We start from the raw sequence: 27878 nt of genomic DNA, 5'->3' as shown, positions 1-27878 counted from the left end.
ACCCAGGCAGGCTTCATATGGGCAATAATTCGGTAATAATAAGGTTAGCTCTTCTGTAAAATGAACTAAATTGTATGCCACTTTCATTTGGAAGGTATTTGAGTTATTTTCCAAAGCACAAAATAATATTCTTACCCGGCACTAATAAATAGCCTACTGTGAGCCTAGCAGGGAGGCCTGTGAAACTGTATGACCGGAATATATGATACACAGCTCTTCTTTCCTACAATATTTAGCGTTGGCTGTTTGTGAATGGGCAAGGACATTTACCCCAGGCTCCCAACATCAAAGGGGTCCCTTGGGAGGAAAGGAAGACGTAGAAGAGAACATATGGTACAAAGAGCATATGACTAAATTCTCTAAAAACTCTGTATTATATTATTTAATTATTATATTTAGTGAATATGGGGGACGCATGTATCATATCTCTTTATGCCCCTTCACCCCAAAAATCTATCTAATATGGGAATCTATTCCTGGAGATCAGAGGCCATTGAACTGTTTGTAGATGCAGTTGGCTTGGCCTTGATATTTCATGCTATGCTGTATATTAATTATAGATATATTGCTGTTGGCACCACATTTAACAATCCTTCACATTAAATGCTGTCTCTGGTTTAAACCGAGGCCAACTAGTATTTTTGAGCATATAATTTTAAGAGCCGCATGTAGGCATCATGCTTTAACGAATCAATAGCAATATACAGTAGCACTGGATATAAATAGTGCCAAATGGTAAAGTTTTATTATACAGGCCTACAGTAGAAAGAATAGGCTTATGGGAATAGTCCTAGGCTGGTGTCCAATAGGAGATCTCTGGTACTCATACGCTTCCTCTCCAGCACGAAAAAAATCCACTGTACCCTAGGAGTACTCTCTTATTGTGACAGTAATATCTCTAGGACCAAATGATTGAATTACAACAACGGGCATAGGGGCCGTTGGATCGAGGTGATTGACACCTAGCCAATTTTCGCCCAGATTTTGATTGAGGAGGCCTGTTGCGTGACCCCATGCATGGGCACATAAGCTGCTGAATTGGTCCAAAGGATTTAAATCAGCAGCTTAAATCTGCCTGTGTATGGCCACCTTTAGGCACCTCTAGCAGATGTTGTGGCAATGTTTGTGCATGTATGACTAGGCAAGCAATATGCCAGCTCAAATGTAAGAATACAAACATGCAGAGAAGCAGTATTGTGTGCTCAGAATATACAGTATTATGTTCTCATACTTCTTGCATTTGAATTAACAGAGAGATACATTAGGGTGTATGTCCCTATAACTACTGAAAATCTGGGTGCACTAGAAGGGCTCCTGTGACCTTTATTCTACAAAAAAAACCTCCGTCAGGAGCACATAGCAGTGGATGTTCCTGTGAGATCCTGATAATTAATTTATTTGTATGTAATCTCTAAACTAAGCAAGATTGGATTTAGCCTGTTTAAAAGATTATGGATGATTATACGTCTTATGGTTATTATTATATTGGCTCTTGTCTACTGGAAACAGTACACTTCATAGATGTAAACTAAATCCATCCATTAGGGAGTTAATGAGGCAGCCCTGGTAATTGTTTTAAACTGTATTAAGGCCCAGGACTTGATGATTATCTACCTGGCGACATGGAGCTTGGTTGAAGGGCTCAATAATTGAAGGGGTAATAAAACAGGCATAGAGCACCTTGCTTAGCGCCATTGGCAGATGCCAGGCACATAGATTTGCAAAGATTTGCTTCTGACAGGAAGGGGTGTGCAATAGGGTGCAACTTGCACCCTCCCTGTAAGTGGTAGTTTGTCAGCACTATAAAACAAGGTTCAGAATATGTTGGCACTATATTTCCAGTAGCACCACACGCCAGGAGCACCATGGGTTTCTGCTGTAGATCATAGACAGTAATTTTGCACATAAACTGACTTTATCCCACATAAACTGACTTTATAACCAATTAACACAATGTTAATTGGTTAATGAGACTAAACATTATTCCCGCTCACCTCTAAACAGCGCAGTGACGGGAATTGCTATAAACGCTCTAATCACAGGCTTTGTAGTCAGATGCACCCTACAAAAACAAATTGTTATGACTTGATCCTCTGAAGGAACAACCCACTGAGTGCCAAATGGGGACACACGCGCTAATTATGTCTAATCAAGTACATTTCCCCCCAGATAGCTGCACGAACGCACAATGTTTGCATAATAGTTTAGACATATTTGGTTTTGAGCTGATATGCCGGTTATGCCAATATGATGAGAGCTCCCTCGGGAGCAGGAGGTGTTTGCAGTGAATGGGAAACCTCTGTAGCAAAGTTCCAGGCTCTGTACCCGGGAATGATTTATTCTCTGTGCAGCAATGCATGGGTTAACCCACATCATGCTTCTCGACAAGTCTGAACCCACAAGCACGGCCACCACTGCTGAATGCTGACAAAAATAGACCTTTTTTTGCCCACCGCTTGGTCTCCATAACTGTAGCACAGACAGCCAGAAAAGCATGAGGTTATGTGCTGCCCTGTGGCAGGATCGCGTCACACAGCACAACTTTCTGCAGTAACTATTTATTAGGCTTAAAAGGGTTAAATGGTTTACCTTTAAGTTAACTTTTAGTATGTTACAGAATGTTCTTATTCCTAGCAACATTGCAATTGGTCTTCATTATTTTTTTTATAGTTTGTGAACTACTGTTCTAGTTTTCAAATTGGGTCAAAAACTAAAAAGCCTCTGTGATGCTACAGTTTTATTGTTATTGATACTTTTCATAACTTATCTTCCTATTCAATCCCTCACCTATTCATATTCAAACAACTGCCTGGTTTCTTGAGTAAACAAGGCCCTAGCAACCAGGCTGCTAAAATGCCAAACGAGAGATGCTGAACATAAAACTACTGTAAAACCACTAAAAATAAAAAAAAATAACCAAACCAAAATAGGCCAGTTGCAAATTATCTCAGAATATCAATGTCTTAACCATACTTGCAACCTTCCCCTTTAATTAGCACATGTAGCCCTATATTATCTGTTTCACAACTTTCAATGGGGAAATTTATATATACAAAGGTCAAGTGACAGAAACTCAATTCTTTAATGCTATTCAGTATTAAGTGGCGTAATGTGTGCACGGAAAGCCCATATTAATATCATTGTCAACTGCCATGTTTATGGCCTTAAGGCTAATGCCACACGTAGCGTATGGAGCGTATTTTTGGCAAGCTTGCCAAGAATATGCTCCATACGCTTAAAAATGCCCCTACCTGTGCCTGCACCCAAATGAATGGAATCAGCTTGGGTGCAGGCACATGTAGCCGGTATCCGCCAAAAAACACGAAACTTCATATTTTTGGCAGATATCGGCTACATGTGCCTGAACCCGAGCGTATTTCATTCATTTGGGTGCAGGAACAGTTAGAAGCGTATGGCGGTATTTTCAGCAAGCGTTTTTCGGCTTGCCGAAAATGTACGCCGTACGCTAAGTGTGGCATTAGCTTAACAAAGCAAAACAAATAAGCAGCAACAGGCTAATTTCTCTCCCCTGGTTTCTCTCACCTAAAGCCCCTAGATGCATGGATTCTGAAAGTCCCCAGCAGTGGGCTGAAATGTATTATATGTATGTATGTCTCTTTTCTACCTCTCTCTTGATAGGTACTATATATACAACACTGTACATATGAATATCTTAACTTATTTATTACAACTGGAGCTTGGTGAGTGGTTAGTCTGTGAGCACTTTGCTGCTTTCGAGGAGACCCTCTGTCTGGTGGCTTAACTTGTTCCTGAGTGCTAATGAAGACTGAAACCCTTAATTAGTGCTAGTGCTGCATGGCAGCCATGAAGTATAGGGGTTAAGGGACAATAAAAGGCAGATAAAAGCTACTTATAAATAAGTGTTTTTTCCTTTTGGAAGGAAAGCAGATGGAGCTTTCAGAGGCAAATGGGAAATAATGAAGAGGAAATAACATGCTCACCCTTCTGTCCTTCAGGGTTTGTCTCTTGAGGGTTTGTCCATCATCTGAGTACATGCAATACCTTAGCTATCATTCTCGTGGGTGTAGGAGGCACAGGTGCGCACAGTGTCACACACTAAGCTTGTCACACCTTCCCATTCACACATTCAGACTTATATTATACAAAATACAGCTTTTATACTTTCTGTAATATGGAATTCCAGAGCACTAACATAGTCTGAGGGTCTTCCTTGGAGTTCTAATTTACAATTATATTAATGTAGCCACTTGATTCTTTTTCTTGTGCGGGGGGTACAAGGTAGAACAATAGAATAGCACATGAGTGTTTATGTGCAATGCATCCTCCTTTCCTCCCATTTCTGTGGTACCTTGTTCTGTTCATGCCTGGATGCGCAGGGCTCTTAGCAAGTCAGTCTAATGAAAAATTAACCTTCTTTCCATTTGATGGAAGTGGGCTTTGCAGGAGCCGAGGGAATGGGGAGGGGAGGGATGCAAAGACCACAGGAGACATCTGCTCTGTCTGGCTTCTGTTGCACAGGGAAGAAGGGATGGATGAGCTGCGGCAGTTTATTTCTGCCAGTCATTCCTCCCATCTTTGTGTCTGCTTGCAAAGCTGGAAATTGGGGAAAAGCAACAATGACAACGTTTTGCCAGTGTGTGCCCTGTGCATTATAAAGGGGAATATGGAATAGCATTTTTAGATGTTATGTTGTGCTCTTTCATCTGTCAGTTGACTGAAATTGCCTTGACTTTAATAGAGGGGCTTTGAGGAATGCTGCACATTTCTGTGAAGGCACTTGCAATAAAGACTGGCATTGTTTGGGTAAGGCTGCCAAGCAAGGCGCTGCTAATCTTGCTGCCACTGTGCCATGCTGGTTGCAGGCACCAAAGGGCTTAGTTTACCCAGTTAATGTTAATAAAATCATATTTCTAAAAGACTCCCTAACTAACCAAAAATCAAAATATGCTTACATGGTATAATACTTTTAGTATGGTTCCCCCTCAAATGGCCCCTCTGTTACTGGAGTATGGGGTAAATATCTTGTTTGCCCTACACTAAAACTATCGATGAAGTAAGTACTCCATTAAATGGGGGTAATGTAATAAAACCATTACATTACCCCCAAAGTTATTAGTTCTACCAATAAACCACACCCTGCAAAGATCTAAACACTTAGGGGCTGATTTACTTACCCACGAACGGGTCGAATGGAGTCCGATTGCGTTTTTTTCATAATGATCGGTACTTTGCCGAATTGGAAAAGTTCCGACTTGAAAACGAACATTTTGCGACTTTTTCGTATGTTTTGCGATTTTTTCGGATTCTTTACGAATTTTTCGGATCCAATACGATTTTTGCGTAAAAACGCGAGTTTTCCTATCCATTACGAAAGTTGCGTAAAAAGTTGCGCATTTTGCGTAGCGTTAAAACTTACGCGAAAAGTTGCGCATTTTTCGCGTAAGTTTTAACGCTACGCAAAATGCGCAACTTTTTACGCAACTTTCGTAATGGATACGAAAAACTCGCGTTTTTACGCAAAAATCGTATTGGATCCGAAAAATTCGTACAGAATCCGAAAAAATCGCAAAACATACGAAAAAGTCGCAAAATGTTCGTTTTCAAGTCGGAACTTTTCCAATTCGGGTCGGATTCGTGGGTTAGTAAATCAGCCCCTTAGAGAAGATAACATTATTATTATTATTATTATTATTAGTATTATTATTATTAGTATTATTATCTTGTATTTATACACAGTACCACTAACCTATTCTCCCAGTGGTGCTTGCAGTCTGTTCCCCTATCACATTCACACACATAATGATCAGTTTAAGCCAGTTAGCCTGTCTGTATGTTTTTTAGTCTGGGAGGGAACAGAGTACCCTGAGAAAACCCATACAGGGGTACAGTAGCCTATTCATGATGGAAAACTGTGAACTGGTACAAGAGGTTGTGTAAATCCATGTTTCTCTTCTTTTCTTTTTCCAGGAGCATATTGAGCAGGTAGACCCACGGGGACGAACCCCTCTTCACCTCGCTACAACACTGGGACATTTGGAATGCGCAAAAGTACTGCTAAAACATGGTGCCGACGTCAGCAAGGAGAACCGCAGTGGTTGGACAGGTGAGAGCAGGGATTTTTCTGGCCCCTAAGGCAGCTCTTGTGATGCCGCCCCCTGTGCTTAAATTTATAGCTCCCAAGGGAGTCCAGGGGGAGCTGCATGGCTAGTGTAGAGAACACAATTGCACTCTATGCACTGGCAGAGCCGAATTTCTGTTTTAAAAAATGGAAATTAGGCTCTTAAAGTTACCAAGAGTGGCTTGTTGCCACCCCTAGTAACTTTGGGGACACTGCCTCCTGAGGCAAGTCTCTCATTTCGCCTCATGGCAGCAGCACCCCTGGGTGAGAGCCAGTGCCTAATGTTTTGCTAGTGTTATGTAGCATTAGAATAAACTTGCTTTTTACTTGCTATGTTGTTGTAAAATATCTGCAGATTAGTTGCATTCTTTCTCATAATGGGCACCTTCGTGGGCAGAACTTTGCCTGGGGCTGAACTTACAAGTTATAAATCCTCTGATAGCTACTAAATTCTTAAAGTTGAGGTCCAGTAACATCTAGTTGCACCACTGCATACAGATCATACTGAATGGGTTAATTAATGACATTAATGTAGCTGCAGCTCTTCTTCACTTCTGCATAATTAATACAATAGCAGGGTGACCCCTCATATGGCATAAATCTGTTCAGGCCATGGGCCTTGTACACTAAATAAATAAACAGCTTAAAACCCTTAGCTGAAAGTGAGAGCTTGGTATACAGTTTATTGGCATTGGTTTCAATACCCATAGCTACCGGAGAACACTGAAGATGAAAACAAGTTTATTTTTGGTGATATAATACCAAAAAACATTTCTTCATCAGTCATAATATATAAGGCATTGGAGAATTTATTTATCCAAAAAAAAAACAACGCAAGTTTTCAAGGTTTTACATAAATCAGTGAGCCAATAAATGGTATCTTGGTAGCACAGAATACCCTCTTTCTTTCTTATTCTGCACTATGGTACATCGCTCTACATGGAATAGTCTCTACTAATTATACTATGTAGCAGAAATAGCCAGTGCTGTATTTATGTCCGGCACGATACCATTCTTCGCTCTGCCCCTCCCTGGCACATTCGCAGGACAGTCTTTGTGCATTCCTGATTGTGGAATAGTGGGGTTTCTCCTCCTCTGGAGGGGGAATTCTTTTAAATACATTTTTCTTATATAGGCACCTGAAAGCTGCCCCCCTAAAGCTGCCATCCTAAGTACATGCTTTTGGGTGCCTATATACAAAATATGCCCCTGGAAATAGCATAATATTATTGTTGTTTATAAGGTTAGCAGGTCTTAAAAGCCATGCCTAGTGTAGTTTATATGTGTATCCATTTTTTAGTGCTAGCAAAGCTGTGAAAGCCATAATGTCTCACATATGGGACAACAGGTGCTAAAATGCAGCTTAGTGTTGTAATACACAAACATTGATATGAAATTGCATTGGGAAAAGTGTTGCAAGGTCACACCATTGGCGGCAGGGGAAATAGAGCAGCACTTCTTAAACTGTGAGTCTTGGCCCTCCAGGGGATATATTTTGAAATTAGATGGGGAGAAAAACATATTAGATAGCAAGCAATATTATTGCACCAATTAATGTGTGGGTAGCCTCTATCTCATCAGCACACAACAAAACTGAGAAGAGTCGGAGAATAGACAGGTATGCTGTCAGGAATAGATTTGACAATAAACAGTCTTTATTCCCACAACAGCCACATGCATCCGAAGTGTTTCTCAGAGCCGTTCTTGTCTTGTGTTTCCAGTGGGAATATGCTAGTGTCCTCTTTATTTGCACGTTATTGGGTCTGTAAAACCCCTAGGAAACATGGCTTTTGTTTACTCATATAGCATAGGGATGCTGTGCCAATTCTCAAGGCCAACAGCTGTATGCTGCCACCCCAAAATGCACCTTTCCTTGCTGTTGACATTTTTGTAATCATCTAAGCTTAATCACTGATAAATCCTGCAGTGATATACACAGTGGATTTCAGATATGATTTTGGACCCCTTAGTTCTAAAGGCTACTATAAAGAGAGCTATAATGTCAGCCTTTAGGGCAGTGGCATATGGGGCACTTGTCATTTCTCTGAATGCCCCAGATATTTCATGTTACTCAAAACATGTTATTGTGCAAAACTGCCTGTCGATGCATTTTAATGTGATTATGCGATTTGATTGACTTACCTGCTGGTCAATAGAAAGGCATTTTTATGTGTTGTGTTGCACACAGGAAGACAAAGTACCCTGTGTGTTATTGCAATAAGGGTAATGGCACACAGAGCAATTTGGATCATTTCATGTCCCCAGTGTTTTGTAGCTTTAGGACAAAATACTCATAATTGTCCCTCCAACAACTTTAAACTGAAATACCTCAAAACCTTCTGTCAGCACCGGATTTGTCCAATGGGTGCCCAGAGGCCACCCCCTGTCAGCCGCCCATTGTCAGCCGCTCCTCTCCCCAGGATCACGCAGAAGCGCACCCATTTGTCCCGCACATGGAGCACTGGGAAAGGACACATAGAAATCCCAGCGTGCCTAGACCCCAGTGCTCTGTAGGTGAGCGAAGTTGAAGCGCAGCCTTGCTACAAATCCAGGACTGGCTTCCGTTGCAGTTTTCTGTGGCCTGTATTCTGTCTGAATAATATTTAGCTTTTTATATGTTTTGTAGCTAGCAATGGGCTTTAGAGAACATTTTGGGATGTTAGCTTACACAACATGAACTGCAGAACAGAACATGTTCTTTACATGTTCTATGCAGAGGTATATTAATTCAGAATCTTTATATTATGGAAGTCTGGATATCATATCACATTTAAAAAAATGTGTAATATCACAAAAAGAGATCTGAGCAATTTTTATGTATTCATTTATTATGTTGCTTTCCTGGAACTCTTGTGGCGTTCTCTAACTCCTTTCTGCAAATAAGCAGTAGCCCCTTCTTTCTTTATGACAGGGATTCTAGGTACACTTTCAGGATCAGAACACAAGGTGATTCAAAGGAACCAGACTTGCTGATATGTGTAGGGTTTGTGGGGGTCGTGGGTGCAGTTTTGGTATAACTAGGTAGAGTCTAGGGTGGATCAGAGTTGTGACTGTGCATGCCAGGGGTGTTTTTATTTTCATTGGGGTCCCATTTTGCTTGTTGGTAGAGCCCACCACCCAAGGGGCCCAAGTGCTCCATGGGCACCCTTAGGGGCAGGCCTGCTTACTTAGTAATATAGAGACATAATGAGACTGGATAGCTTAATTAAGGTGATGCTTTTGATATAGTTATTAACAGCTTGATGCAATTTCTCTATTGCCCCCAGTGCTTCAGGAAGCCGTCAGCACACGGGACCTAGAATTGGTGCGGCTGGTATTAAGGTATCGTGATTACCAGAGGGCCATCAAGCGTCTGGCAGGGATTCCCATTCTTCTGGAGAAACTTCGGAAGGTAACATATTGCCTGGATTCTCAGACTTGGTATTTTGTTGTGTAAATGCTTTTTCATTTCTTGAATAAAGCAAACATATTCTTTATTGTTTCTCAGTCCTTTCCCAATTACAGTCTAAAGGCACAGTATCCTTTTGTTTCCACAAGCAGCAATTACTATCTCCTCCAGCCCATTTGGGTTCTGCCCTCTTGTCTCATCACATTCACACTTAAAGGAACAGTAACACCAAAAAATGAAAGTGTATAAAAGTAACTAAAATATAATGTGCTGCTGCCCTGCACTGGTAAAAGTTGTGTGTTTACTTCAGAAAGTCTACTATAATTTATATAAATAAGCTGCTATGTAGCCATGGAGGCAGCCATTCAAAGGAGAAAAGGCACAGGCACATAGCAGATAACAGATAAAACACTATTTTATTCTACAGAACTTATATGTTATCTGCTATGTAACCTGTGCCTTTTCTCCTTTTTTCCAGCTTGAATGGCTGCCCCCGGGGCTACACAGCAGCTTATTATATAAATTATAGTAGTGTTACCGTAGCAAACACACCAGTTTTACCAGTGCAGGGCAACAGTGCATTATATTTTTATTACTTTAAAGCTCTTTCATTTTTTGGTGTTACTGTTCCTTTAATGAATTTTCATAATTAACATGTTTATTAGCAGTGTGTGAAAATGGTACCAGGGCCATAGGGCTGATATCTGCCCATGTGTTGGGGTACAAACCACCCAAAATCCTGCAGATTTGGATTGAACATATTGGTAAATCCATTTGCCCCATAATCAAATCACAACATATGTACCGTATTTTGTCACATGAATACCTGGCTCCAGGCCTGGGCTGGAATCCAAAATAGGCCCTGGTATTCTAAGTACACTGAGGCCCAAACAGCTTCCCATGGGCCCCATAAATAGTGACTGTCTATGTCATCTTACAGCAGCCCCTCTGGCATTTGCCAGAATCCACAGATTGCCAGTCCGGGCCTGCCTAACTCACTGTAGATCTGAATGCATGTACCTAGCTTTAAACTTGCACTGATAATAGCTGAGGGGAGATTACTCCTGCACCGCACTCATTGCATCCCCATCCCTGCAGATGTTTAATGCAAGCCGCAGGTCAGTCCAGCAGGGCAGCTTTTACTTACATGGATATAATATAGATGGACTGTTAGGCACAATCACTACAGCTTTTCCAAGAAATAGTTGTGTAAACACAATTTTTTGTTTCGCTCTGGCCTGCAGGTAAACCCATCTATACTACAGGTTTTTGGGCCAACACATGCATCCCTAATTTACTGTTTGCTGTGGGTTATTAGAAATGGAGAACACTTTGTATTTGCCCTTACATTACCAATGATTTTTTCATTCTTATATATAACCCTTAGATTACACTTGATTTCTCTCTTGATTACTACTGAAAGCTACTCTATATTACATATCTGTTTTATGTAATGCTGGAAATGTCTATAAAGTGTATTTTGTCTCCTTTATTCAGGCCCAGGACTTCTACGTAGAAATGAAATGGGAGTTTACCAGCTGGGGTGAGTAGCCAGGCGTGAAATAAACAAACTACTTTGAACTTTACATATTGTACACATTTCCTGGGGCCCCCCTCTAAGTGGTTTGGTGAAAAAGGAATGTTCAGCCTGCCCATTTACAGCTTTTGTTGACAGCAGGGCCAACACTAGGGATATGTAGGCAAGGCGCCTGCCTGGGGTGCATTTGGCTGGGGGAGTGCAGTTAGAGAGAGAGAGAGACACTGGTGACTGTCTCTCATTAGTGGTTTGTAGGTTGGACATCCCCTCTTTGTTTTTCCATGGGGCCCCTCTGGTGCTGTGGGCTCTGGAAAATGCCCTCTCTGCATACACAGATATTTAATCGGATCTTTTACACCAGCACATAACACTTTACATGTGAATATTTGTATCAGTTATGTACGACGCCCCAACCCCACATTCCCCTTTGACATCTGGCTGAAAGATGAAGAATGGAAATGAAAAAATTAATTTGGCAAAATGCACTAGAGGGGGCACTGTAAGTGCTTGAATGTCTGGGCCCAAGGCCTTGCGGACATTGCTATGCTATTAGTCTGACTGACACTAATAGAAATTAGAAGTGAATGGCCAATCAGTGCTGTGCCACATGCCCCCATTGACTTCAGTTACTCTTGGATGTGAATACTGAATGTGATATCAGCCATACAACCAGCAGGGAAATACTGCCCCCTGCCTTCTCCTGAGATTACATTACACAAAAAATATACATAGAGTTTGAGAAGCTTTGTGTACACCATGCACACAATAACACACAGGCATATAAATCCAGCCACTCTTTATCTCTTCCTTGGTCCTCAATTATTTTGTTTATTACCCAGGAAACAATTAGCTTCCCAGATCTGTATGCTCGACCATGACAATGGGGAAACAAGACCTAGGATTGTGATGGTGCAGGGATATTTTACAAGCCCAGGTTCAGTGAAAATACACCTGAACTCTATTTCTAACAATGCATGGGGCCCTGATATTGCCAGCAGGGCCAGAGTTAGGGAAGAAGCAGGCCATTGCACACTTGATTGAGATTGAGATATTACATTTTCAGGGATGTACATCCTTTGATGCTCCATATGTTGTTTAATTACAAGTTCAACAACAGTGAGACAATATGATAATATGTGATTTGGACTTTGCTGGCCTAAGGGGGCCATTTAGGCTGTAGCCCTGGAGCCATTTCTGTCTTTACTCTAAAACGAGCCCTTCATGGTGTGTTGACCGATGCTTTGCCTTTCAAAAATATACAATAAACATTAATGATAAATTAACCTCTGTAACATACTTATCAGCCCCCAGTAATACAGATCCAACTAAAACCCATCAGAACTATGGCAATATAACTTTCAATGTATTTCAATGGTAGTGATAACAATTTATGGCACTGTTCCTTTTGTTTTCTTTTTAGAATTTTCAGATTTAGCACAGCAGAGACAATCAATAAGCTAGCTACCATTATATATAAATGCACATATTCAGTAATGTCTCTGCACACATAAGTTATGGTCGCCTTGTTCTCTCTATAAAATGTATATACATGGTAGATAAACACCACCCTTTTTAACAATCTACCCATTTTAATTACTATAGGTACTAATTGCTTCTAGGCAAGGATCCTGGTGAATAAAATAAAGACAATCCAGACTAAAAGGCACGACTAAACAAAATAAAGTATTAAATGTAGCTCCACTAAGGGTGATAAGGCTGATTTATTATGTTCGAGGCTTAATCTGACACAGTGTTCCTAATGAGCATTGCTCTCAATGAATTCCGCCTTGTACATACAAAATGCAGCAGTTGTTCAGGGCGCAGATCAGTTCAGAACAGCTGTCATATGATTATCATGGTGCAAACTGACAAAGGGAGAACAACTGACTCCATTTTGATTAAACAATGCTAACAAAGGTTCCACGCCGAGCTATAGTTAATATGTAACATTATCGCCTGTCTATTTTTAATATCATTTTCACATTTGGAAAACTGCCTGTCTAATAAAGCGGGATTACTGATAGTGTCTGAATACCCTGCTAAGCTTTTATTTACATCACAATTTCACCCTCCCACTTGCCTATGAGTCTTCTAGATATGTGCCTGAACTTTCTGCCTTAAGGGAACACTGAACTCTAAAATTATCTAATATTACTGTGCTTGATAGGAGAGGAAATGTACAGGTGTGGGTTCCCATATGCAGAAACCCTTTATTCAGAAAAATTTGAATTACAGGAAGTCCATTTTCCATAGAGTCTAATTTAAGCAAATCATTTAAAATTATCAACCTTTTTTCTGTTATTTTAAAACAGTACCCTCTACTACTAACTAAGCTTCCAAAATAGAAGGCTCATCAAACTCACCACAAATGAAATGCAAATCACTTAATTAAAATTCTTTTCTATGCTAACTGCATTAGCAGTAGTGCTAGAAAGAAATACATTTGAGACCAGTATAATTTTATCTATGTATATTTAAGCAAATGTAAGTGTGTAGGGCCATATTCTTTTATATAGGCAGCTAAGGGCCCCTGCCTAGGGCAACAGGTTCAGGGTGACCCATGGTTGCTTATATAAAAAAAAGAAATTCCACTATGTTTTTGTAAGTTGCTGAGGGAGGGGGACTGTATCCCTCTCCTGCCCAATCACCATAATGGCATAGACTACAGACTGTATTAAGCATGGATTTCAGGATTGTCCCCTGTTCCCTATGTATTCAGCCCTGGCCTGGTACATCTGCTGTAGCTAAAGGTCCTGTACATTTAACCTGTTTTTATATTAACATTGAGATCTTTGCAGTGTCCCAATAATATCAAATGATTTTTTAACCATCTAAATGGCAGGGCACACAGAAGCTTCAGGAATGTGTGTTATTTAGCAACTTTCTTTTCCCATTCCATTTGAATGCAACCACAATGTCAAATCTAATCAACTTGCACTCTGTCACTTTTCTACGACATGGGCACATACAGGGTTAATAGTTTTTAAGGCTGCACTACATCTATAATTTTTGGATTCAAGGGAATACTGATTCTTTCCCATCACATCTGGCCAAATAAAACTGAATTTGCATATTACAGTATTTTTGTATGTTTTATTTTCCTCCAGAATGTCTAAAATGTAGCTTTATATTCTGCAAAATACATTGTACTTACTGCAAAATCTGTTATGTTTTAATAGTCCCTTTGGTGTCCAAGATCTGTCCCAGCGACACCTACAAGGTGTGGAAGAGTGGACAAAACCTTCGAGTAGACACTACTCTTCTTGGGTTTGATCACATGACGTGGCAGCGAGGCAACCGCAGTTTCATTTTCAAGGGTCAAGGTTAGAATTTTTTGTTTTGTACTTACCATGTGGAATGGTTGCATATATATTTCTGTAAAAGATATGTCTTCCAGACCTTTCTCAGATGAGCTGTGGTGGAAAAATACATAAAAATACCTAGAAATAATTAACTAAGCCCGCTTTGGTGGGAAATATTTTGCACTAGGTCTGTACGGCCTGAGCCCATAAGTATGTCCTTAGCATCCTGGATTATATGTACTTGGAACACCCTGAGATGTGGTTATCTGTAGACTTTTAGCATTTTGGATTCTATGTACTTGGAACACCCTGAGATGTGGTTATCTGTAGACTTTTAGCATTCTGGATTCTATGTACTTGGAACACCCTGAGATATTTTAATAGAATTTATCTGTAGAATTTCCCAGATACACAATTTAAGAATCAGATTATATAATATTTAATGGCAGACCAGTGGCACCTGTCCACATTTGGGCTTTAGCCACCAATAAATGTTATGTGATAGACTCCACTTTAGTAAAAGAGCATGTCGGGTGTATTTACTATGGATCTCCAACTCTATTGCTGATTTTAAACAGCAATAGTAAACTCTGCGCCCTCTGTGCTTTTGATAAACTTTTGTAGTGTAATTTGTTAATTAAGATTTATTCAGTGCAACTGTTACTCTAGCTAACATCGCTCTGGGTTCAGATGTTTGTCCTGACTTTCTTTAGGGACATATTTAGCAAGAGTTAAAAAGGCAATGCTCCTGTTGGAGTGTGTTCACTTGTTTGAATATGTCCTCCCCACTGATTGTTGCTCATTTTGTCTCCTGTGTCCACAGACACGAGTGCAGTGGTCATGGAAATTGATCACGACAGACGTGTGGTCTTCACTGAAACCCTGACCTTTGGTTCCCAGGACCATGAAGTTCTCCTGGCTGCTGTGCAGCCCACCGAGGAGCAGGCAATGAGCCGGCTGACAGCCCCTGTAGTGACCACTCAGCTGGATACCAAGAACATTGCCTTTGAGAGGTCAGTATAGGAAAAAGCAACACGGTTGTTGAACATTACATATGTGAAGTTACTTGTAGAACACCCCTCTTGTAGTTCTCATTTTGTAGTTTGTGGAGTGGTCATGGGGAATTCAAGGAAAAGTACTATTTGCCAATTATGACAATTATGTGCCATCTATGTGCCAAGGTGGCACGGGAGAGAGAGCGAGAGGGATTGCATAATGCCAAATGAAAGATATGCTGTCAGGGTTCTTTTCTTGTTTGGTACTAAATAATTATTAGAGAGTTTAGTAGCCCCCCCTGCATAATAAGCTTTTGTTGTCAATTATTTCTGAGAACACAAGGAGCCCAGAAGGGAAAGGGGAAGCTCATTATACATTTCCCTGAGGCCTTTGTTTTCTGCTTTGAGTCCATATACTTTTATTAAGTAGTAGTCAGAACACTTAATGGACTCCCATGACACCCTGACCCCGACACCCTGATATCTATAATTTTTGTCATAAGACTAAAAAGGCCAAATCCTAAGACTCTTTTCTTCTTGTCTTCTTCTTGCTCCTCTACCATATGCTTATGTTCTTGTTAGATTCCACCCATCTTACTGCATGCATGAGATAAACCACTTGTCTGCTGAAACAGATTCATAAAAGCACTACAGAACATGTCACAACATTTTTTACAGCCATAAATTAACCTTTCTTTATATCTGATGTGAGGGTGCATGGACAATACTTTGTCACACTAAGCGTCTCTCCTTGTACAGGAACAAATCAGGAATCCTTGGATGGAGAAGTGAGAAGACTGAAGTCGTCAATGGATATGAGGCAAAGGTAGGTTAGAAAGTTTTCCATAAATCTATAGCAAATTGATCATCCATTTAATAGGGTGTGTTTTTATTATGTGGAAGTATTCAGACTTCAAATTCAGACTTGGTGTTATTCACAATGGGTTGTCTTGAAATGTGGGTCAGTGGAAGAGATGTGATGGGGGTGTCAGTAGGCTTTAGCTGGAAAGAACATACTGTTGCCAAATAAAACAAAACATACTTTTAAAGGAGAAGGAAAGGCTAAGTCACTTGGGGGTGCCAAAATGTTAGGCACCCCCAAGTGACTTGAATCGATTATCTTTTACCCCAGGCTGGAACCCCTGTTAGGAGAAAACTGCACCAGCCGGGGGTACCTGTAGCGAGGGCTTCCTTCTTCCTCTTTCTTCTGCCAAAATCCCTGGGCCGGCGCATGCGCAGTAGAGTGAAAAGCCGACTTTGTTGTTAAAGTTCCACTATTCACCCTACTGCACATGCACATGCACAAGCACACGAAACAGGAAACACTACCAAGTGGTTTAGCCTTTCCTTCTCCTTTAATATTATTAGCTACCACTGGGAGTTGCTTTAGCCTCAGTTTTGCTTCTTTGCATCCTTTCTGCATAAGAGGTGTAATAGGAAAACCACAGACCCAAAACGGCAACCAGCAGTTAGTTTTAACCAGTCTATAGCAGATAGAAAGTAAGCGGTTGTAACAATGGGTACTGCACTTTGGCAAATCCGCCCAGTGTTAGGGAATGAGGCCACGTGTCACTTAGAGGGGTGACCATGAGGATAGAGGGCCCTAGCGGGGTTCTGACTGATGTGCAGTTTCAGTGAATGTAAAACTGATAATTTCTCTAGCATTTGAGGAGGAAGCTAAATATATTTTTTTACTTAAAATACCCAACAACCCACACACATTCATCTCCATGAAAAGAATGTTTAAAGTGTGGGTTTATAAAGAAAATCCATGAGGATGCCGCTATGGTCTCCCATTTTCATTGTACAGTAGCTACAGTTCTGTATGTGATAAATGTGTGACAAAGAGTAACAATATTCATAATCATTGTATGGTTGTGGATTTAACCTGAAATTCCCATAAAGATAAATAATCTGCAGTAATACATTGGCCAGGGAGTGTGAACTCTGCTTTACTGCATGTAGCCCTGTGACTCCATGACCAAACTGCACCTAGCCCTGTGACTCCATGACCAAACTGCACCTAACCCCGTGACTCCATGAACAAACTGCACCTAGCCCTGTGACTCCATGGCCAAATTGCACCTAGCCCTGTGACTCCATGACCAAATTGCACCTAGCCCTGTGACTCCATGACCAAACTGCACCTAGCCCTGTGACTCCATGGCCAAATTGCACCTAGCCCTGTGACTCCATGGCCAAACTGCACCTAGCCCTGTGACTCCATGACCAAACTGTACCTAGCCCTGTGACTCCATGACCAAACTGCACCTAGCCCTGTGACTCCATGACCAAACTGCACCTAGCCCTGTGACTCCATGACCAAACTGCACCTAGCCCTGTGACTCCATGACCAAACTGCACCTAGCCCTGTGACTCCATGACCAAACTGCACCTAGCCCTGTGACTCCATGGCCAAATTGCACCTAGCCCTGTGACTCCATGACCAAATTGCACCTAGCCCTGTGACTCCATGACCAAACTGCTCCTAGCCCTGTGACTCCATGGCCAAATTGCACCTAGCCCTGTGACTCCATGACCAAACTGCACCTAGCCCTGTGACTCCATGACCAAACTGCACCTAGCCCTGTGACTCCATGACCAAACTGCACCTAGCCCTGTGACTCCATGACCAAACTGCACCTAGCCCTGTGACTCCATGACCAAACTGCACCTAGCCCTGTGACTCCATGACCAAACTGCACCTAGCCCTGTGACTCCATGACCAAACTGCACCTAGCCCTGTGACTCCATGACCAAACTGCACCTAGCCCTGTGTCTCCATGACCAAACTGCGCCAGCCCTGTCATTCCATAACCAAACTGCACCTAGCCATGTGACCCTGTCCACTATGGTGGAATCCTGTAGTACAATGACCAAACTGCGCCTAGCCATGTAATGCTACCACTTCACTGCACTTTGCTCTGTGGCACCACAACAAGACTAATCCTAGCCCTGTAACACAGTGACCCAACTGTAACTTGCACTACACACTGTGATCAAATTCCACCTATTCCTGTAAGGCCACAATCAAGGTGCACCTTGTCTTGGGACACCACATACGAACCTAGCAGAGTAACACCACAACCGACCACCACCTTGCCCTGTAACACCATGAATAATTCCATCTTGCCTGTATTTGAGGTATGTTATTATTTTAGCTTTTTTAACTACATTTTAACCATGTCCCCTTAATGTTCTAGTGAAACAGCAAACTATACCTTTCCTCATAGACTAGCGTAGGGGAGTCTGGTGGAAGAGATAGGATAATTCCTTTTTTAGAAAACATTACCCAAGCCACAACAGCAAGCAAACCAGACCGTGTCCCTAGCAGTGCCTAGAGTTATGCAATAATAGCAGTACCGCTAGAGTCCCAGGTGCCCATGCGTTATAGAGTGTATTTAGTGCCTGCCACAGAGAGATATTGCCTCGATAATCAGACTCTACTGCAATGCACTTCTTTCTCTTTGTTTCTCCCCTTAGGTGTATGGCGCTTCCAATGTAGAACTTATCACTAGAACCCGCACAGAGCATCTATCAGACCAGCACAAAGGGAAAAGCAAAGGTAAATAATAAAAAGTATTTAAACCAAGAGCTGATCACTCAAGTGAGATCTTTCATTTTCATCACTATGGTGGATCAAGACACCTTATAACTGTTACTATGTAGGCATAGGATATTGTTATAGACAGCAACAAAAGGTCCTCGACACGCACCCATTATCAATATATACAGGACAATAAGACATTCTATGCATTAAGCTACCAAGCAATGCCCTCCCCTTTAAAGGAGAAGGAAAGTCTAAATCACTGGGGGGTGCTAAATTTTAAGTGCAGAACACTCAAAAAGATATTTTTTAATGGTGGCTCACTTGTCATCTCTCCATGTTCAACAGATAGAATCCAGCCCTGTCCAGTGCAATCCTTTTTAGCCCAAATTTAATTTGAGTGCCATATATTATTTTTCATTAGAGATGCACCAAATCCACTTTTTACGTGACAAAAAGTCACATGATTTTCGGTTTCGGATCGGCCAGAACCATGGATTCGTCCGAATCCGAATCCTGCCAAAAAAGGCAAAATCTTGGCCGAATCCCAAATCAAATCCTGGATTTGGTGCATCCCTATTTTTCATTCCCCTGTGAACAGCATGAGACTGTCCAAACATTTCATAATCACCAAGGGTTTTTGTTCTTCTTTTTAGTCCTGTATACACACAAATGCTGTGCCCTGTTGTCTGTCTTTGTAAACCTTTTGTATAGTACAGCTAGCTTCCTCCACTGAACTCATTTTGCACAGCCTAGCGGCTTAAGAATTAAGGGCTATTATTAGGGATGTACTGAATCCAGAAAATATTCAGCTGAATCTGAACCATCTGAATTAACAGTTGTCCAGGGCTTGAAAGCTGGACACACATGTACAATGTAATAAAACGGCTTAAACAGTTTCTATTTTCTCTATATTTTTGTTGACCAGGCCTCCAGACTACATAACTGAGCACAATGGTGGTCATTTACTATTAGCAGGGCAGGGTGCAAAGTGCAAAAAATCAACACAAGGTGCCATATTTTTCACATTTTACACCCTGCCCTACCAATAGCACCCACAAGTACAGGTGCACTCCAGAGGTGCAGAGTGCAACAAGACCCCAGGTGCAAGTGATTCTTGAATGAACACTCAGGGGCACATTGTTGCACCTCTTAATGCTGTAGCCCTTGCGTCGTAGTCATGGTAAATGACCCCTAATATTGTAAGAGGCTGTTAGTAAAGGAGGAATATTTCTTTATAATCATGTTGCTTAGTATTACAAGTTTTCTGATTTTATCTCCAGGCAGTAAAACCCCTCTACAGTCATTCCTAGGGATAGCAGAGCAGCACGTTGGACCAAACAATGGGGTAAGTATGGCCATTGCTAGATTTTCTCTGGTAACTGCACTGTGGCATTATTTATTAGCTCTTGTCTGTCCTCATATCATTGGTTAAATGAAGACTTCAGCTAGTCACTGAACTCATTGCTGGCACAAACTGGACCACTTTATTTGAAAAAAAATTTGCTTGACTTTAGTGCAAAAACATCTGTGACATAAGAAAGATACAGCCTTTTGCATTTTGTTTCATGGGGCACTTAATCAGTTTCAGTGGCGGGCTACCAGGCATGCGGAGGGTGCAATCGCACACAGGTCCCCTTCGGGGCCCACTTGCACCAGTGTGAATTCACCACTAAAAAATGTGCATGGGGCATGTGCACTGAATGAAGGATTCTGTGTGAATCCACGCCTCTGGCCGAACCAAATCCTTAAAAGCATGTGACTTTTTGTCACATAAACATAAACACGCTTTGCACACGGTTCTCTTTATTCCTTCCTCTTCCTAATTTGCATGGATTCAGTTCGGTATTTGGCCGAATCATTCACAAAGGATTCGGGGTTTGGCCGAATTAAAAAAATAGCAGATCGGTGCATCCTAACTTGGACCCCATGTGTCCACATTCTATGTACCAAGTTTGTGATTGGAAGAAAAATGTGAAACTTTTTCTGCTTTCAGCCATGCATTTCTTATAAACCCTTACAAAATGGACCTATAGGGGAACATGAGGAGTAATATCCACAAATATATTTATTATAATAAATATTAAACTGTTTCTCTAGGTAAAACAGTGGCACTCTTTTTTTAATAAATTTGCAAACCAGTGTTTCCCCAAATGTATAGATTGTATCAATATACCTTATAGTCTGTATATATACAGTATATAACTGGTTTATGAAATCTCTCTTAAATCCATCTGTGCTTTATTAGCAGACGTTAATTACTCAGACCTTCAGCCAGACAAATCCCACAGCCATTACACCCGATGAATACTTTGACCCAAACTTTGAGCTGGGACATCGGGATATGGGGAGGCCTATGGAGCTCACTACCAAAACCCAGAAGTAAGTCAGAACCCATTCGCAGCAGTAACTGGGGTATATCAGCCTTTGGTGGACTTACAGTAGGACTGCATTAGGCACTGGGAGCATTTGAAGAAGTAAATCGTTTAGTAGCAGCTCCTCACTCTTGCAAACTGCAGGATTTCTCCACTGCCAATGTTTTCTGTTTCCCACATGCCTCTCTGTTTGTTTCTGGCGGGCAGGTTCAAAGCCAAGCTATGGTTGTGTGAAGACCATCCACTGTCACTGTCTGAACAGGTTGCCCCCATCATTGACCTCATGGCAATAAGCAATGCACTTTTTGCGAAACTGCGTGACTTTATAACTCTCAGGCTACCCCCAGGGTTCCCCGTCAAAATCGGTGAGTGGCTGTTCCTAAAAGGAATAGATTTTGTGCTGATCTTTAAGGATGATATTGACTTGTTGATGCCTGGGGGCTGGAAAATCTATGAAAAAGAAACAGGGTTTGTTCCCAAGAATGTTATATTAAAGTGTCAACAGTTTATTTTAACTGGTTAATTCCCTACAGAATTCATAGTCTAGTAACCTTCTTATCAGAAAGACTGAATAAAGTCCCAACACCCTTTCCCCATCTTTCTATAGTTCCAAGCACAATGAAACTGCTGTAGACACTGATAATAATTGAAAACTTAATTTGTAAATTGTAGCTATTTATTCATCTCCTAACCCCACGGGTATAGTCATTAACCCCTCTTTCACTTTTAAGTGATAGATTTGGCGACTTGAAGCCCCTCTGCTCTGCTTTTTTAGGCTGGGTTTTTTGATAGGGCCATAGTTATACACTATGCAAGAAGAGAGAGGTGAGGGGGGTCTATGCAGGCCTAAGGGGGCTTTTTGACCTGGGTGGGGGGTAGGTCCCCTCCTAAATCTGCAAAAAGTTGCCAGAAAAAACTCGGCAAGTAAAATCTGGCGAGGTTCGATAGAAGTCAACAATGAATTGTCTCTAACAACTTTATTCATTTATTTTCTCATTTTATTAAAACATTAAAGTTTTTTAGCCTAATTGAAAAGGGAATGGAACAATGTGATTGTGGATGGGTGAGTTTTTCTCTGGTGAGCTCTAATCTCACACTTTGATAAATCTGCCCCAAGTGACCACTGGAAGTCACATGCATAGAAGTCTATAGAATGAGGCCTTATACAGCAAACCCATTCCTACACCCACGGGCATAACTACAGAGGAAGCAGTGGTGGGGGGGGGGGGGGGGGGGGCAAGAGTGTTGGGGCCCAGTTATTTTTGCATTAAATGAATTGAAGATACTCATTGATACCCATTCTGGTTATGTTTCTACAGAAATACCCATCTTCCATATCCTGAATGCTCGCATAACTTTCGGTAACTTGAACGGATGTGACGAGCCAGTGTCATCCCTGCGCCAGAGTCCAAGCAGTGAGGCCCCCTCTCCGAGCAGTGACTCCTGCAGTGTTAGCAGCACCAGCTCAATAAGTATGATGCCACACCAGGGGGACACGGGACAGAGGGCTGCCAACAGTATGTGTCAGGCTCAGCAAGGCAAATTCATAGAGTCAAAGAGGCCCTGGGATGGGGTGACAACAGAAAAAAATGACCATTAGCCATGCATCATGTCACTATCAGAGTAATAAGTGAGCACATTTGATTAAAGTAGTATAATCAACATCAACATTTCAGATAGGTCTTGTAGGCCTTCACCTCCGCTGGTTTTCCAGAATACGCACACAGAATGTTCCGTTTCCATGGTGATTTCAAGTACACCTTGCTGCATCTCATCCACAAAACTCATCTCTGTGAATGGAGCAGTAATATTCCTGTATATCTGTTTTTCAGCTTCTGGCAAAGGCTGTGAGATGGACCAGTCATTATTTGAAGCACCTCGTGGTTACAGTATGGTGGGTAGTTACCGGGAAACGATGAGGGAGGAAGAGGATGACCTGCTGCAGTTTGCTATCCAGCAAAGTTTGTTAGAAGCCGGCAGTGAGTACGATCAGGTGAGATACCAACCAGTGCCACAATACCAAGATTAAGGCAGTGATCCCCAACCCCTTGGATGTTGCAGGTGATCATTTTTAAATTGCTGGCTTGGAGGCTGCCAGTCCACATAGAGGCTACTAAATAGCCAGTCACAGCTTGTATTTGGCAGCCCTGAAACCTTTTTCATGCTTGTGTTGCTCCCCAACTCTTTTTCCATTTGAATGTGGCTCACATGTGTAAATGAATATGTATCCATGTACTAAGGCAATAAACTTTGACTTGAGATTCACGCATCTTCTGCCTGGGACATTCTCACCACTGTAGGATGCTATTTGTCTGTCCCTTTTCAATATCTCTTTCAGCTGTTCTGGAAGGAGCTACTTGTTCCTCAAAAGCAAGTTAAATGATTAGACCTCCCTCCCTTAGACGAGCATCATTTTCTGCTCTCTAAACATGAGGTTGTGACTCAAGGCGGCACTTGTGCAAATTTTATTCACAAACACTAGTTCATTTAAGAAAAAAAAGCCAACAGAATATTCCTGTGTGCAATTTGTTGCAAAAAAGGTTGCATGCTTGCGAGAATCACATTATTTTATTCTTTTTTAATGAGGGTAAGAAACTGTAATATTTGAGTAGATAAATAAATAAAGTAGTTAGAGACAATGCCTATTGACTTCTTTTGCACATCTACTACTTTTATTTGCCAAGATTTTTTTTTGCAAATTTTTGCTGATTTTTTCTTAAATAAATACTGATTATTCTTGGACATTCTTGAGTATATTCACATTTGCCTTTCTTCACTGCATTTTTTCTTAAATCGCTAAAAAGATGCAAACTTGAATTTTGATAAATTGGCCACTAGGTGTTTGAGGCTTGACAGGACTGCAACTTCATTTTTGGTGCCAGTTTTATCTTCTGCAGAGCAAGGTCTTCTAAGAAGACTCAGTTATGTTTAATAAGCCTTGTCGTTGTCTTTACCAACTCTGCAGGTTACAATCTGGGAAGCTCTTACAAACAGCAAACCAGGAACCCATCCTGTGTCCGGTGAAGGGCGGAAAGGAGAAAGGTGGGTAAGAAATAGCTCTGTGGTGGGGGAGGAAGGGTCCTTTGAACATTTCAGTACAATATTTAATCCTGTTCTGTATAATATAAGCATACTTTAACAACATGCAGAGTATGCAGAGGCTCTAAGTATAAGGAGGAGATTGGCTGGAATTATATCTATTATCCCTTATTCCAAAGGCATTTACTGGGTAATGTCACTGTGGCTCAGTGATTATCACTGCTGCCTTGAGTTTCATTCTAACCAGGGTGCTGTCTGCAAGATTATATGTTCTCCCCAAAATGCTTTTCCACCAGCAATAGAGTGAGTCGATAGTGGAAAGGCATACACGTTGCTTCTTTTTCCGAAGTTCCACGAAGTTGCCTACAGGAGGAAACTTGTGAGACTTTGTAAAAATGAATCAATCAGAAATTTAACTGCGGGTGACTAATTTCCCCTTTGGATATCAGCTTTATTTTCCTTCTGCAAAGGTACCAGATAAAATGTGTGAGTATGCATGGGGAACTGCCTCCTGCAGTATTTGTATGTAAAATTCCTGAACTTTCTGGTACATGTGCTTTTCAGCCCTACGAAGCTCAAAAGCATTTTAAGCCTGGAAAGCACCTGTTCCATAAGATAGAGGCATTTCCCATTAAAGCAAATTGGAACTGCTGGTGGAGGTGGGGGGCACATTTCAGCCTGGTGAAATCACAATGGTTTCGGGCTTTCCCTACAGAACCCCCCAGCACACACAGCCGCGCAGCCCTCCGCACACAGATCCTAGCAATGCATTCAGCACTTACCAAGAGCAACTGCGGCTTGCCATGGAGCTGTCGGCTAAGGAGCAGGAAGAATCTGAAAAGCTGAAGCAGCAGGAGGATGAAGAACTGGAAAGAATCCTGCAGCTCTCCCTTACTGAGAAGTAACAGCACTTCTGTTAGACAGGACAACCATCCCAGGAGGTCTACTGAGTCGGCCCAAAGGCTCACCCTGAAGCCACAGCTCTACATGTGTTTAAAAAAGGATTATTTGTGATTGGTGATAGGTACAGACGGGGCTTCCTGTTACACAGAATGCATCACAACAAGAGCCAGAGGAAAGGGTCACACACCACTAGAGACTTTTAATTTGACTACACCCAACCTTACAGCCACAACACCAGGAGTAGCTCGATAAACCATACACTGGATACAGATTCCACAAAATAACAATACTTGTTTCATTTGGTGTGTAATCCCTTTGCTGCTGGTGGCAAAAGTACAACATTACACATCAAGGCCCAAAAGTTGTTTTTTTTGTGGTTTATCAGCAAACTGATCAATGTTTCTAATATGGTACCTACTTGTAAGTAAAGAAATGTGAATTCTCTTTGTGCAATGTGTGTGGGTGTGTTTGTTGTTGGAATTATTCTACATTAGGTTTGTAGGGCTCATTCTCTTTCTGCACATATAAGGGCAAACTAATGGCATATAAACCTCACTCATGAACAGGGTACATTTCAGTCTGTGATGTCACCAACTGAATAACTGCCAAAGTGCTGACTTTGGCAGTTATTCAGTTGGTGAGCATTGTGGTGAGAGGTAAGTGATCTTCCCTTCAGAGAGATTATTTGCCAAAAACACTTTATTTTATTCCAAAAAGAGTGGCTATAATGATAGTGCTGTACCCCTGAGACTAGTGGGGCTTGGATTTAGTTCATTTGGGCAGAATTCTTCTAAAATGGGCTTTGGAGATGACTTTAATGCTGGCTCTGGCTGAGGGACACAACAAGTATTTGACAGTTGGGGGGGGGATACCAGCAAAACACTCTCCCCCCCATACTATTTTGGGTTGTCCTGTGTTCTACTTGACAGTATTTAGTTATTTTTTTTAGAAATGATGGGCCCATTAGATTTGGGCACCTTGTACCCCCAAATGGCTACCCTGCTATGATGTATTTAGGGGTACTAAGGCAATGTAATTGCAGTAATCTAAAGCTGCTATTATTTCTAGCAGAATTGCACTAGGACTGATTTATACACAGTGTTAGAATATTTTACATTAGAATAATGTATGAAATTGCCTTGGTCATTGGGGGGGCAGTAGGGTACATGGTGGGGCTGTATTGAATAATAATGTTTAATGTGAGAGATATACATGTTTAACATTACAGTTACCCAGTAATACAGCCATATGGACTCCATGAAAATAAAAGCAAAGATCTAATTGACTGCTATGGGTTACCACACTGGTGCAATTTAGCACCTATGTTCATAAATGCCCTTTCTGCCCCTCTGCAATTGGCACTTGTCACTTGCTATGGAAACACTGCATGCTTTACTACTTCTATGTTTTGGAGGTGGGGGGGTTAAATCTAAAACTAGTTCCTAAGCTGTGGGGATGACCCCCATAGGGGACCCAGAGTGGTTGGCTGGGGGGCAGGGTCAAACCTGAAGGCAGGCCATCAGTAATGATGGGGCCCCATAATACCAATTTAGCATTAGCCCACTGGTCACCTGGGCCCCCTGGTTGCTGGGCCCTACCCTTTCATGACAAATCATACCTTTAAACATCTTGTCTGCTATGGGACTCCTGACTTGTACTGCCCTGTTGGTGGCCCTGCCTGAAGCCCAATTATCTGAAGTTTCCTTGCCTTTATATTATATTCTATGGTTTCTCCATACAGATTGCTATAGTGCTGTTCCTGCTGTGTGAGCTGTGGTTTGTGCGACCTGCGATTTTCAATTGCGATTCCTGAGCAATTTTTGGCTTCCTCTTTAGTTCGATCAATTCCATTCTGATCTGAGCTTGGGGAAAGCCACTTTCTACTGAGGGTCTCCCTTGGGTGCCCCGGCCTTGTGCCGGCCCTCAAGTGTGAGGAACCCCTCACTATCTGAACCAGAAGAGTTTACCATCTGGCACTTCTGGTTCCAACGGCACCTTCTGGCTCATTTCTTTTAAGAGGTAATCTTACTGATCTTTAACTATTTGTTATGTAGCGAGTCTGCCCAGAATACTGTCTGATACTGATATGTGACTGGGAATAGAAAGCTATACCCACACATACAAGTCCTATTGCTGAGACTGCCTGTGTCTGTGCTGCCAATATAATGCCCCTTTGTATCACTTGCCTTTAGGTGGCTGTACTTTGAGGCAGCAGAATGCCAGAGGTAAAGGTAAGGAATCAATTTATTCTCATATTACAAATAAAGGGAAAGTAAAACTCGGCTCTCATCTAAAGTGCTCTTTCTCTCTTATTTATTTTCCTTGAGTGCTTGGTCTCATTATACACAATCTGACGCTTCACATATTTTTTGTTACACATAAAGGTGGGAGCTGCCATATTGCTTGCCTCTCTGCAGATACTGTGTGTCCTTCAATTTAATGGTAATGGCACACAGGGTACTTTAAAGGGTTTTCTTTTCTTTGAGACAATTTTGTCTTACTTCTTTCTACATACACTGTCTCTCAAATTTAGCCTCTTCCCTGGCAGCATATAGATCCATTGAGTAATGAGTGCCTAACGTTCTTTTACCTACAGGTGCTTTTCACAGTCCTGGAGGACTATATTAAGCTGCAGACCATCGACGAGGCCTTTCTTGGCTACTATGGTAAGTATTGTGCTTAACATCAATTA

General features: G+C 41.6%; 1 protein-coding gene across 5 annotated transcripts in view; it reads left to right on the top strand.

Moving 5' to 3' along the window:
• Window positions 1-25634, top strand: part of ankrd13b (ankyrin repeat domain 13B) — a 97000-nt gene extending 71366 nt beyond the window's left edge. The window contains exons 2-15 of one of the 5 annotated variants that reach the window (XM_012953577.2): window positions 5950-6085; window positions 9367-9491; window positions 10986-11031; window positions 14205-14348; window positions 15151-15340; window positions 16082-16148; window positions 18806-18887; window positions 20153-20217; window positions 21121-21251; window positions 21452-21609; window positions 22564-22716; window positions 23077-23237; window positions 24210-24286; window positions 24999-25634. In XM_012953577.2, coding sequence (XP_012809031.1) covers window positions 5950-6085; window positions 9367-9491; window positions 10986-11031; window positions 14205-14348; window positions 15151-15340; window positions 16082-16148; window positions 18806-18887; window positions 20153-20217; window positions 21121-21251; window positions 21452-21609; window positions 22564-22716; window positions 23077-23237; window positions 24210-24286; window positions 24999-25188 — 1725 coding nt within the window. In that variant the 3' untranslated portion in view covers window positions 25189-25634. 5 annotated transcript variants of the gene reach the window in all.
• Window positions 25635-27878: the final 2244 nt, after the last annotated feature.

The sequence above is a fragment of the Xenopus tropicalis genome, chromosome 2, assembly GCF_000004195.4.
Source record: "Xenopus tropicalis strain Nigerian chromosome 2, UCB_Xtro_10.0, whole genome shotgun sequence".
Taxonomy (NCBI): Eukaryota; Metazoa; Chordata; class Amphibia; order Anura; family Pipidae; genus Xenopus; species Xenopus tropicalis.
Note: the sequence above shows the minus strand (reverse complement) of the source record. Positions and strands in the feature narration are given on the sequence as shown.